At 49.2% G+C, this 14,177-nt stretch overlaps 1 protein-coding gene across 12 annotated transcripts in view; it reads right to left on the reverse strand.

The window, feature by feature from the left end:
- The window catches only part of PTK2 (protein tyrosine kinase 2), a 254,549-nt gene that overhangs the window by 100,032 nt on the left and 140,340 nt on the right, over positions 1-14,177 (reverse strand). For all 12 annotated transcript variants that reach the window (XR_012378376.1, XM_073893261.1, XM_073893260.1 and 9 more), the window contains 4 exons: positions 9,646-9,786; positions 9,061-9,138; positions 1,913-2,020; positions 283-400 (listed from right to left, as the gene is read on the reverse strand). Coding sequence is in view for 11 of the 12 variants with exons in the window: in XM_073893261.1 (XP_073749362.1) it covers positions 283-400; positions 1,913-2,020; positions 9,061-9,138; positions 9,646-9,786 (445 nt within the window). In the remaining variant the exon portion in view is untranslated. The remainder of the gene's footprint in view (positions 1-282; positions 401-1,912; positions 2,021-9,060; positions 9,139-9,645; positions 9,787-14,177) is intronic.

Consider the following 14,177-nt stretch of genomic DNA (forward strand, 5'->3'; position numbering starts at 1 on the left):
AACGTTTACTACAAACACTGACAGCAGCCTAGAAAGCACTCCAGTGTGTTGCCTGAACCCGGCAGCCTGAACACCAACACTGTTTCCCCAAAGCTCTTCTATTCAAACCCGGCTCACAGGCTGCGCGTTGCCCCACTTCCCTGGAAAACCAAGAACACAGACGTACTTGGCTGAATTACTTATTTGGTCTTCAGAGTCGTCTAAAAGAAGGAGTAGAGGCAGTTGGGATGAGCTCGCCTAACAGCTCCCAGTGGGACTGCTCAAGCAGAAGCAGGACCTCACCTTTCTGGGGTCTGATGATAAAAGACTGTGTGGCCCCGTTCACCAGCCGGCAGTACCCATCTATCAAGTCAGCCATATTCTCAGCGATGGTCAGGGATGGTGCTGTCACTGTCAGAGGCTGAAAGGGGAGAAGACCAAGAGAGGCGTTATTGTTCTTTGTACCATCAAAGGGGCAGCTGTACCATGACATCAGATCTCCAGGTGCACTTGGCAACAGAAGAGTGACTGCGACACAGATTTGTCATAAGGTCGGCGTGGAAAAGGAAGTTTGATATTTAAGGATGTTATTCCTAGAATATGTGACAGAAGGCGACCCAGACAAAAACAGAAAAATCACTTAAACTGAGATTCATTTTCTAGAACTAAAGGAGGCAAAAAAAAAAAATTTCCCTTCAGAGTTGTCTGGCCCCTGTGGAACATCTAATTAAGGGAAGAATTTAAAGATTCAGTATATTTCAAGTATGGCCTATTTTAGAAACAAACATGGAGTAAATTTTTATCATCCCTCGTAATTTTTCTAGCATTAAAGAAAATTACTAAAATCTCATTATTTGAAGCATGCACAGCATGTTTTGCCTAAGAGGTAAGAATTCACTGTTTTCACTATCAAACCTGCAATTTTGATAAACTTCCTGAAGACTTATCATTAAAGATTACCCGGGAGACGATCAGAGCTGTATTTTCCTTCCCGACACACGGACGCCCTAACCAGAGCAGTACTCCTCACACCCTCGTCCACGAACAACACACCTTCCCTGAGCTCCGCTACATGTTCGGGGCGGGGGGGAGGGGGAGCAGTTCTGACAATGGTGGTGCCAAAAGAGAATGTTACGGAGGTGCTGTCCGGAAATTTTAACTGGCAATAGTTTCCATATTTTAGGGTTTCATTTATTGACCTCTGAGAATCAAATGCACTTCTGAGAGCCTCAGAAATGCCACCGCTCCCAAGGCAAAAACAACAAGTGAGGAGCGTGGCAGATAAACCTGTCTGAGAAAAGGCTTCCGCCACCAGAGAGCCCTGTGCGCTGCACATAACAGACGACCGAGGTCCGAAAACGTGCTGTATGCGACAAGCCCAGTCATTCCGACTCCACTGCCCGTCAGCCAGAGACGGTCACCTGATGCAGTATTTGCCAGATGGCCACACTGCATGCAGATTAAAAGCGTGGGCTCTGGGAGGCACCCCATCTCCACCACTTGTGCTCGGCTTTCTCAGCTGTACAATGGGTTCAGAGTATCTCACAGAACTTCTTTTGCTGGGTTCTGAGAATGACCCGTGCCGCTCCTGGCCCCCACGCTAAGCGTCAGAGCAGCAGGTGACCCACCCGGCAGGAGCTGCAGCGCCGGGGCTGCTAGCAGGTGACCCGGCCCCGAGACCAGCACGCACAGCAGTACGGGCAATGACACTGCTTACTGAAGGTACCCATGCATCTACATAATCCTCAGAAGCGGATGTTTGAGCTAGTTCACGAGAATCTTCAACTGACTTGACAATAATGCTCCGGACCGACTTTTCCATCTGTCACCTGCTCTACTCTTGGGGGCACGTACTCATTACTACCTGAAATGGAACACTCACCACGTAAAAGAAAGCTGGGATTCTGATGACGCACACAAACTGCATCCTTACCTCTGGAGCGCCGGCAATTTTCAGCTGTAGCATCCCTTTCCTGTCCTTGTCTTCGCTGTTTGAATACTGAATGGTCTGCACTTGATTGAAGTCGGCCAGATGTGTGGGCTTGGGAGAGAAAAGGCAACCACTTGGGACCCCAGATAAACTCCTGTCAGGTACTGCATGACTTTCTCGCAGTGCCCACCCCATGCCACTCTCCCGAGGACCTCCTCCCGATGACTGCGTCTGGGGGAGAGACTGCTGACCCATCAGCCCCCAGTGGGGTATTCTCTTCCTCAGGAGCAGTCCTGAAACCACCAGGAACTGTCTGCTCACTCCCAGGTGAGGAATACGCCTGGTTCTCTGTGTTCCTAATGGCCAAGCAGGAGCGCTCCACCTGTCAGAGCTGGACGGGTGAGTCACAGGTCCCAGAGAAGGAAGGAAGTAGAAGGAAGTCCCGGATTTGACTCACTCACTGGCCTTGGGAGGAACCACGTGTGAAACCTGCTCCCATTCCCACCAGAGAGAGGGACCTGTGTGCACTCCCAGTGCATCCTGAATTAGAGCAAGTCTCTGAGTGTAACAGCGCTAGGCAGTTGGCAGGTGTCCAAAGGACCCTTCTCAGGAAGATGTGCCAAGAGAGACTTCATTTCTCCAACTAGAATCAACTCTTTTCTTATGAAGACAAAAAAAAAAAAAAATACCCATTTGTCCCTTAACCTTCTAGCATTTCATGACAATGATCACTTTGCTGTGATGATTCCTACACATTTATTTACAACAATTACCTTGATTTCAGCCTCTTTCTCTTACAACGTCATGAGGATTGGCCTCTCCCACCAAGCACTCCACTCAGCCCAGATTCTGCCACTGGGACTGAGCTGGAATTGTTTCAGAAAGTGACTCATAGTGGTTCCTGGGTGGCTCAGTCATTAAGCATCTGCCTTCAGCTCAGGTCATGATCCCAGGGTCCTGGGATCGAGCCCCACGTCAGGCTCCCTGCTTGGTGGGGAGTTTGCTTCTCCCTCTGTTCTCCCCCCACCTTGTGCGCACGCGCACTCTCTCTCTCTCTCTCTCTCTCAAATAAATAAAATCTTTATTAATTTTTAAAAGACTTTATTTGTCAGAGAGAGAGAGAGCGTGCACAAGCAGAGCGAGGGGCTCCTGCAGAGCAAGGAGGGCTCCCGCAGAGCAGGGAGCCCAATGTGGGACTCGATCCCAGGACACTGGGATCATGACCTGAGCTGAAGGCAGACACTTGACCAACTGAGCCACCCAGGCATCCCAATAAATAAAATCTTAAAAAAAAAAAAGTTTCCCTTCACATCAGAACACCTTCACAGCTTTGCTTTCAGGCGCACGTGTGTCCATGAGGCCTTCAGACAGGAGCCCAGGGGCAGCCCTCCGCTTTCCCACTCTAAGACGTCCAAACAAACAACAGGCAGCATGGCCCCTGTGCCCGCTCCCCTCTCTCTGCCTCTGTGCCACCTGCCCTCATGGGGTTCCCTCCTACCTCTGTCTTCCACAGCTCCTTTGGCTTCTCCTCTGCTCCATCTCTAAATGATCACGGGCCACAGGACTCTGTGCTGGGCCCATCCTTTCCCTGAGGTGTGTGGTGGCCCAGCCAATACCACCCAGCCCCGTGGTGCAAGGACGTCTCCAGTCCTGAACTGGGACATGTATCCAGCCACCTACATAACACCCCCACACGGACGTCGGGGACAGACCGTGAACAGCAGAGTCACGGGATCTGCTCTTAACACCTGCTCCTCCTCCAGGCCTTCCCAGTGCAGCAACAAGCATCACCAGTCAACCCTGTTCCTGAGCCAAAAAACGGAGGCATTATCACCAGCTCCTCTCTTTCCTCCCCCACAGCCAGCCCAGCTCCACACCCGGAGTCTGTGCATTTTCCTTCCACCGTCCTAGCTGCCACTCAGGTGCAATCACCGTTGGTATCCTGCTTAGAGCACCAACCCTGCAGCTGTTTCCCTCGATGTGCTCCTGTCCCCCTCACAGACCACCCTACCCGGGAGCCCGGGAGGTACTTCACAGTGTAAGTCAGGTCTGACAACCCCCTGCTTCAACACGTACGACGCCAGCAAAGGGAAGCAAACACCCCCCCCCGCCCCGATCTGCCCTCTGCCTGCCTCTTGGACCTAATTTCTTATCATGAACTCATCTTGATCAGATGCACTCTGGTCTTACCGGGGCAGAATCATGCCCCCAGAGGGTTGTTTTTGGTTGGCTGAAGAATGAGGGATAGAAATGGGGACCAGGGCCGTGAGACGTGGTAGAAAGCACAGGAAGTTCCCTCACAGCGAATACTGTCCTAAGTCCTGAATGGCTTTCAAGTGTCCTGATGTGTATGCATGTTGGTGAAAAATCTGATTCTAGAACCCAAGTCTTTTTTAAAACACAAAGTATGCTCTACACTGAATTTTCCAGGAACACAACTTATGTGTAATTTAGGGAATACTGACTTTGCTATCTTTGGAATGTTAGGATGAGTTGTCACCATTTTGGAAAATGACATTATGGAGGGCAATGCTTGTCGGTATTTGACCCCATGCACACACATCTGTAACAGAGATGAGGCTCCTTCTAACAGACCAGGAATCAAACGTTATTAAGCTGGTGACGCATGAAATAGGGGACATCTCAACTAGTCTCACTAAATGATATTAAAATATTCCTATTATTGCCATCTATAACGAAAATATTTTTTTCCAAAGAACGGAAATTTAAGTAATGGAAATCATTACATTACTTTTTTTTTTTTTTAAACCTACTGTGCTTCTGCCTCATTTTGACATGCCCCCTGAAGTCAGTCACTTTCCTATGCTACTTGTAGGGGGGACTTCTGGCGGCCCTCTCTCAGATGAACATGCTCAGTACTCAGCTCTGACTCATCTGTAACACTTGCCCGTCTCTGTGCTGTGCACTGACATATTGAAACAGACTTTTTGGAGTTATATGTGCACAGCATATTCTGTGATTTTATTTCAAGTTAGCAAAAGGCTCTTAAAAATATCTGTTATAAAGAAGACAGGGCTGGGAGGGGCCCACACTGACCACCACTCTAAACTGGGACACCAGACACTCTCATACTACCCTACTGTAGCCCGCTCTCATGATCGGATTATTTCTGTTGCTTATCATCTTTCTTACATTCGCTCTCACAAACAGACTAAAAGCACCACGAAGGTGATCTAGTGGTGGATGCCCATCCTGTCTACCACTTATTGCAAGGAAGGAGGGCCGTGCCTGGTACATGAGGGAGTGAATGAATGACTCTGAGAACTTACAAGGTGCTGGGCTCTGTTCTAAGTACCAGGAATCCAGCAGTGAACAAGGATGACGTGAATCCAGACATAAATAATCACACAAGGAAGCACGTAATTACAATTGTGATAAAGACCACAACAAAGCAACTGAGGGTACTGTCTAAAACTATATCCACTTTGTTTGGGGAGGGGCAGGAGGAAATGGTGAGGCCTCACTCAGAACAAGTCTCCCTGAGAACGAGAGTGGGCCCTGGGCCCCATGAAGTCAGGACCATGTGGATTTCACCCTGCGCTGGGCTCTGGCTTCCGGCTCACTGCCCAGCACCAAGCAGCTGCACACACACATGCAGACTGGCCAATGCAGCGCTCCAGACAAGGCACAGAAGTAGGCATTATGGGCCCCAAGAGAGGGCAAGTGTGTGCAGAGGAGCCTGCAGAGCTGGGCTGTCTACGGTAGCGGGAAGCCGCGTGTGGCTACTGAGCAGCTGGTGGTTCGCGGCTAGTCCAAACTGAGGGGCGATGAAAATGCAGAATCCATGCCTATTCCAAAGACTCGCTATGATAAAAAGAGTATAAAATATCTCCATAACTTTTATATGCATGGACCTTGAAGTGATGGTACCTTGGATATACTGGGATACATAAGATACGTTTTTAAAATTCATTTTCACCTTTTAAAATGTGGTTTTACCAGAACACTGAAAAGTCCATAGGCAGGGCGCCTGGGGGGCTCAGGCGATGAGCGTCTGCCTTCGGATCAGGTCATGGTCCCGGGGTCCGGGGATCGAGCCCCGCCATCGGGCTCCCTGCTCCGTGGGAAGCCTGCTTCTCCCTCTCCCACTCCCCCTGCTTGTGTTCCCTCTCTCGCTGTGTCTCTCTCTCTGTCAAATAAATAAGTAAAATCTTTAAAAAAAAAAGAAAAGAAAAGAAAAGTCCATAGGCAGCTTGCATCATACTTGTATTGAGCAGCACTGGAGAATAAGGTGACCTAGAAGTCGGGTGAAGTAGCTAAGGACTCAGAAGTACCGAGGGGGCTCCGCTGCATGAGGGTCACTGTCCCCCCGGCGGAGGCTGGGCGGATGCTGGGGTGCCGGCAGGGGCCAAAAAGAGAATGGGAGAAACCCAGGCGGTGCACTTAGAGCAGCTCGGCTTGGGGCAGCCACGCGCCACCAGGTTCTCAACGGCCACGTGCCAAGAACTTTTGCAATAAAGCAAAGAGGAAACGTGGGCTCACTCCCTGGCAGGGACCGTGAAGGGGATATGGGTTTGAGGGAGGACATTTTTAGGATGAGAGAGATTACACATTTTTCTATGTTAACAGGAATGGCCCAGTAGATTGGAAGCATTTACTGGTGCTGGAAAGAGCAGAAGAGACAGGGGGGCTGCTACACAGCCAGGGGCGGTCTTACCAGAGCATGATGTTCACCCACGGAAGGCAAGGGACGGGAGGGTGGGTGTGGCAGGCAGAAACGCAAGCAGGGCAGATTTTATAGGGACTTCCGGGGCTCTATCCTGACACCCCCCATCCTAGCTTCCTTCTACTTTATACAACAGCAACTTTCACTTCAGAGGACAGAGATCCTCGTAGTCTCAAAGAGAAAATAGACATTTTTTCCATAGAACATTGATAAAAATCAACCATATGCTTTGCTATAAAGAAGACTGGAACACATTCACAACAATTAACATGTAAAAAACCTGTTCTCTGCTCATCGGCCAGTAACATTAGAAATAATAACAGTGAGACCCAAACCCTCAGAGCTACTTGAAATTTAACACCCTCCTAAATAATGCTATGATCAAAGAAATAAAAGCTGTATAGAAATACAGTGAAAGGAGAACACCACCTACCAACATTAATAAGACATTAAAAGTTCTACGAGAAAATGGCCTCCAAAGTAAACAAAATTACACTGGAAAAAAACATCCCAAGGGAACTGCAGGAGAAAGGCTAAAAACAAGCAAACAAGATTGGGAAAGGGGGTCTGCCAAGAACAATGCCAACATGAAGGAAAAGGAATGGCAATGCTGTCACCCCGATTTCTGAGCTTGCCCACAAAGGGTCGCTACAAGAGACAAGCCGTCCGCACGTCTGCGAAAGCCAAACTCCCACAGACGTGCGGGGGCGTGAGACCAGGCGCAGGACTGAAGTCACCGGAAAGATGACGGGAGAACCCCGAGATACAGCTCCATGGTGACAAGCTGCAAACACGGCTGGCAGAGGACATGCTAACAGAACGCGAGTTATGACAGGCGACAAGAAGTGGACACCCCGAGCAGCTGTGCCACTGTGGGGGGGGGGAGGAAGGGAGGGGCGCTGGCACACCAGTCACTGAGGTGGCAGCAGGAGCCACGCAGACCCAGGCCGCTTCACCCGAAAAACACACACTTCCCATTCTGGCTTCAAATATTTCAGGATGTAAAATCATAAAAAGACCCCAATTTACCTGATGAAATAAATTAGTGTAACTTCTAATATCCTTTAATGTCCTTATAAAGTTAATATAAAAAAGAAAAGAAAAGTCTAGATTGTGATCACTTCAGCAGTACATATACTAAAAAGAAAAGATTTTTTTTGTGTGTGCTGTGGCACATCAAGTTGTATGAAGCTGACGCGGAAAGAGACAACTGGACGGTGTCACAGAACAGAAGATCCCGAGGTGCACCGCAGGAGGTAACAGATACATGACTTGATGCACCTTGCTGACCCTGCTGTCTGCTCACCTGAACAGCAATGACATAACAGTGGTGACACCCAAATGCTTACCTGAGTCCTTTGTGTGAGGCCATGATCGAATTCATTATTTAATTCTCTTACCAACACTATTAGGTGGCTGAAATTATTACGGCCATTTTACCAATGAGGAAGCACAGGCCATCTGTGGAGGGACGGAGCCCAAGTCACAAGGCTAGCATGAGAGTGACTCAAGGTGGCAACCGTGGCCATGTCCTCCAGAGCCTGCCTCTACTGACCGCATTCAGGGCCCCACCTGTGACCTCACCTGAGGACTCTGGGTGGATTCCAGGTGGGTTAAAGGCTTACATGTAAACAGGACAGAGACAACATTGCAAGAAAATCCAGCAGACCACACATCAAACCTCAAGGCTAGGACTACAACAATCTGTAAGTGGTGAAAACAGATAAGGTCACAGACTGTCCTGGAGAGGTCACACCAATGGCTGCTCTTGCCATCTGCGTAGGAAAGCTCCAGCGGGGCCACCCTCTTGTCAACACTTGGTATTACAGCTCTTTCTCATTTCAGCCATCCTAGTAGACACATAATAGCACCACACCGCACGTATCTGATGACTCCGAGGCTTAACACTTTCTCATTTATCTCTAGACTATTTGGCTATCCTCTTGGGTCATCTGCCCTTAATGATTTACTGCCAATCTTTATCCTGGCTTAGGAGACTACTGTCAAATACATTAATGCAAATACCTGGCTTGCCTTTCTACTATCTTTTGATGAGAAGAGTTCAATGTACTCTAATTTATCAGAATTGACTTTTAGAGTTAGCACTTTTTAAGTCCTGCTTAAGGAATCTCTGCCTACCCCAAATTTATAAAGATATTCTATGTTTTCTTCTACGACTTTTATCATTTGCCTTTCACATGTAGATCAATATTGCATCTGGAATGGGTTTTGTTAAGTGTGTGAAAGAGCTGAGAATACCCTGGTTTTTCTCTGTGAATACTCAGCGGACGCTGAAGCATTTACTGACGAGTTCATCCATGATGCAGAACTCAGGACAGCAGCCCCTCTCGGGGTAGGGGTTAGAGACTGGGAAGGGGCAGGATTCATCTTTGTCTGCACTCAGGTCCAGCGTGAGGAGTGTCCGTGCACAGGCAGCCCCGAGATGTCACCAAAGCAGACTTACGTTGCACCCCTTGTCCGTGAGGTAACTGATTCCTTCTTCTGGGCCAATTGCCAGTTCTACCGAAATAATCCAGCTTGACTTTTGAAGGGTGAAACAGGTAATGACAAAGGTCCCAGAAGAAAAAAGAAATATTTTAGATGAAAACATGGACACATTAAAGGACCAAGGTGGGGGTGGAGGTGGGGGGCTGGTTCAGCTTGCCATTCATCTATCCAACCGAGTACTACAAAATGTCTGTAACTTCACTGACCCAGTATCTGGTGGGTCTGAAGCTAATGGTTTCTTTGGAAAGATTATTTGAATAGGTTAAACTAGCCCAGAGAGAACAGTTCATTAACAAATCACTGGGCTGGAATAAAAAAATCCAATTATCAACACAGGGCATGCTTTTAAAAAAAGATGAATTCATCCTCACATTAATACGTTTTCTTTTTTCATTTTTTCCCCCACTGTAAAATGACAAACATTTCCATGTTGTTAAAAATGTGACAAATCAGATTTCAGTCAGAAATTTAGACATACATGGATAAGAAAAAGCAAAAGAAATGAAACCCAGTTCACCATTTCCCATGTGTCCATACTTACACCCAGAGCACACTTGAAGCATTCTTTATCAAATCTGTACACTGGGGAGAGGATCTCAAAGAACTTCAGAATACTTTCTTCTCTGTTAAGATTGGCAAACTGTCTAAATGTCTGTTGGATCAGCTTTCTTAGTGTTTTGGCCTGCATGATAAAATCACAAAAATCATTTTACAGGCAACAACGCACCGCAACAATAGCGACAAAGCTCTCCTTCCCTCCCACCGCTCGCTCCACAGCGCTATGAAATGCCGTTATTTGCCAAAGCCTATATCCTTTTTTAAGTAGCTGTAATAAAATGCACACAGTGTAAGATAATAGCATCCTAGCCCTTTTTAAGTACACAGTTCAGTGATTCCAAGCTTTACTTCTTAAATAGAAATTTAGAAGGTAATAAATTGCTTATTAGAACATGTGGTGAAAAGTTAGGCATTAAAAAACACATACTATCTTTAAAAATTAAACATAAAAAATAAAATAAAAAACACGTACTATCTATGCACATGATGGGGAGCTGGCAAAAGCTTAGATGGGAAGGCACTCACATACCCCACTGTTAGGAGGGTAAGTCGATACAACCTTTCTGAAGAGCAATTTGGCAGCACGGATAAAAATACCCTCAAAAAACCTACAACTCTGGATCCAGAAATTAAATTCCAAGGCACTAGTCTTTAGAAATGATTAATGAACTCCACAAAGACTCAGCAACGAGGAGGTTCAGTGCAGAACTATTTATAGTAGCAGTTGGGTTATATGCCTCACAATACGTCTGCCTATGTTGTATGAGCCCGCAAGACCACTGTGTGGAACGAATTTACTGATGTGAAAATCCCTATCGTGGTGTTCGGTGAGAGAATTTGGTGAAACAATCTGTATGTGCGTACAGATGCCTTTAAAAGGAGAGCACCGTTGAGGGGACTCACACACGTATCCACACACAGAGAAGGGATGGCACAAACTATGCTCCTTTTCTGTGTAGTGGGATCATAGGTGATCTCCCAGACCATTTTTGCACATTTGAGCATTCTATTTATGCACCACAAGCATCTGGACGGTGGAGGGAAGGGCCCTCCAGGCAGCAAGCCCATAGCCCATGGTGCGTCAGCAGCAGCCCAGGGAGGCCTGTGGGGAAAGGATGCGGGATGAGGTCTGCGGAAGAAGGCTGTGAGGAGCCAGCCACAGGAAGCACCCGGCTTCCATCCTGGGAAGAGACAAAGTCCCTGGGCACCTTGGGGAGAGTGACGCGATCCGACACATCGGCTGCCGTGCTGTGAACGGTATGAAGGCAGCAGGAGAGACCAAGAAGGAGGCTACGGAAGTAATCTAGGCGAGAGGTGAGCAGAGTCTACACGAGCATAGAAGCAGAAAGGGGTGAGAAGCAGATTTATGCTGAAAACCAGAACCAACAAGATGTGCTGAGAGGTAGGAGTTACAACGAACTGAAACGGTAGGCCTGTGGGGAAGCCGGTTGGCAGGGGAAGGTCTCGCAGGAGACCCGGGGCCCAGATGACAGCTCGGTGTGAGGTGTACTCGGACAGGAATCAGAGCCAGCAGACCGGAGAAGACTGGGGGTGGCAGAGGGGGAGGAGGGGAAGGGCCTCATCCCCCAGAGCATGCCCATCTTAGCAGGTCAGGGAGATGTGGCTGCTTGGGCAGCTAGGGGGTGGCCCACCAGGGAGGGGCACACGGAGGTGACAGCCCACTGCAGTGGCTTGAAGGCCCCCGTGTGGTCAAAGGTTTACTGGATCTGGGACACTGCAGAGAGTGAGCTGACAGCTGGGCCCTGTGGTCAAAGAGTGGGACAGAGTCCCAGTGGCCTGCACTTACTGGGGACGAAGCGGACAGTGTGAGAGGCCAGGCAGGCCGACGACAGGGTTCAACGAGCTGAGGGAACAGGTGTTGCAACATGACCTTCATTTTAAAGGCTCGCGCTGCTCTTGCACGGAGCGTGTGTCTGGGGGAGGGTGTGAGGAGCAAAAAGACCAGCCAGGTCCCTGGAATGGACCGCCCGAGAAACACTAGTGGCACAGACCCTGAGGTGGTGGCGAAGGAGGGAGCCAGGCACCTTTGGGACACTCGGGCGACCGTATGCGGGACGGCAGGAAAACAAGCCCCAGGGCAGGATGAAGGATGAGGTTTCTGGATGGAACGGGGGGGCAACAGAAGGGGCAGCTTGGTGAAAAGAAAGTCACCCCGACTCTGGACATGGGCGCGATGCTTACATCTGGACCTGAACCATCAGGGAGACAGCCGCATACAGACCTGGAGCTCAGGAGAGGGCAGGGCTGGGGACAGCACTGTCAGAGCCCACCAGCTGACGGATTCACAGATGGCTCCCGCCAACCAAGTGCAGGCGGGAAAGAAGAGAAGGCTGCAGCCAGGTCAGTAGGCCAAGGGCTGGTCTGAACCAGGGCTGGGGCTCTGACGGGTGAGTAGGACAGTGGAACTGCAGGTATTCTGAGGAGGATTAGGGCTCAAGGTTAGCAAGGCTTCACTGGCAGAGAATATGAACAGTTAGCTTTGGATGCTCAGGAAAGAAAAGTCTGGGAAACCTATTTTGGGGAATGCCCATCTAAGCACTGGCCATGAGCCAAGGGACTGAAAAGGCCACTCTTGTCACGGGCTGAGATGGCACATGATAGTTGTTCTGACTTCAGGCTTTGCAAATATTCTTGTGGCCTATTAGGTCCGGCTGTCCGCCAGGAGCGTGTAGACTGGCCACGAAGACCTGAGTAAGAGTGCAACTCCAACCTAACAATGCTGAGACAGAGAAAATGGAAATAAAATCTGGTCTGTCTGTCCTGTAACTGAGGACACTTCACTCCCTAGCATGTAAGCGGGAAGACAGCTCTGACTTCTTTGATTTCAACGGCCTGAGGCAGGGCATATTGCCGCTGGGTGCTCACACGCCCATCGAAGGAGAAAACCAGTGCACAGAAAGCCCCAGAATGCCCTCCAACTCTTCCTACATGTGCAGGACACCATAAACTAGAATATGGCAGCAGCCACAAAGGATGGTTGTCTAAGGAGGATGGGGACTAGAACACAGTGACAAATCATTTTTATTAACGTTAATTAGAAGTTGATATAGTCACTCATGCCTCTAAGAGGAATACTTTCACTCAGAGCAGATGAGTAATGACATGCAGCGATTAAAAACATGTCAAAGAGGTCCAGAAAAGAAGCCAATTCTCTGCCTTGTAGCCAATTCCCAACCAGCCACTTGTTTAGAAACAACTGACAATATTCTACACTTACACCTGCTCATTTGTGCAGTGCTTTCAAAAATGTCACCCAAAGAGGTTTCTCTCTGAAATGGTGAGACAGAAGTCTCTCTTTAAAGCCGAGCAGCTGAAGTCTCATCTTGAGCATCAGACTTACACACATCCACACGCCCACCTGAGATTTCCACTGGACTTCCCACACATCCGAAAGCTGACAGGCCACGAAGAGAACTCCTGACTGCCCTCCAGGCTCAGCACTCCCATCTCGGCCGATCTCCCTGCTGCTTAAGGTAGAAACCTAGGTGGCAGCCCCAACCCCTCTTCCCCCTAACCCCTTAAGCCTCAAACCCCCAAGTCCTGCAAGTGCTTTCAAGTGCTTTCACAAAAAGCACGTGGTGTTCTTTAATGCTTTCCACCATGCCAGCTCCACCTCTGCCTGAACCTCTGTGACAGCCCCCCGGGAGTACCATCTGCTTACCTGACACACTGTCGCCAGGTGCTCTTTTTAAAACATGACCTGGATCACCTCACTCTGCAGCTTCAACCCTTGGCAACTGAGGAAACTGAATCATCTAACTCTGCAAATATTGAGCATGAGATGCCTCGAGGCCACAGGGGTCAGGGGGGAAGAGTGGCGGATGAACAGGTTCAGCCTGAGAGTGGCAGCCAAGTCAGGGGCCGTGTCATCACAGGCCACTTAGGGAGGCTCAGGGAGGGCACAGCTGCTTTCTCATCTCCAGCCTCCCTCTATCTCTGCAGCAGCCTCAGAGAGAAGTTTGTCTGTCACACCCATCTTACAAACGAGGGAACAGAGGCACAGAGACAACAGAGACCCCAAGTCTCAGAGCTGCACGGCAGAGCCAGGGCTGAAGCCCGAGCAGCCTGGCGCCAGTGTCTGCAGTCCCACCGAGAGCATCACTCCCCCGCCTGGAGGCCGTCAGCTTGGGGGCTGAAGCTACAGCCGAGTGACCACGGCATCGGGGGTGCAGGCATGAGGACAGGGCTCCCGATGGGCCTTGCGGCCACCCCGGCATTTCAAACAAGCCCTGGTTACGGCAGGAGCCTGGCCAGCACACGGCATGCGGCACACACTGGGTGCCTAACAAGTATCTTAAAGGGATGGGCAGGTTCAAGAACAAAGAAAGGACACTGTCCCATCCCATTATCCTTCACCTTCTGTGTAGCACCGAAAATTGCAGCCAGAAGTTTTGGTAGAAGAGAGCTGGTGAAATTATGAGGGAGGGAACAAGTGTGCTCAGGAGCCTCACACGGGGTTGGTCCTTTATTACAGCAAATTCAATGATGTTGCTG

Source organism: Callorhinus ursinus, unplaced genomic scaffold, assembly GCF_003265705.2.
Source record: "Callorhinus ursinus isolate GAN/ISIS: 27379988/994484 unplaced genomic scaffold, GSC_fseal_2.0 scaffold5, whole genome shotgun sequence".
Lineage (NCBI taxonomy): Eukaryota > Metazoa > Chordata > Mammalia > Carnivora > Otariidae > Callorhinus > Callorhinus ursinus.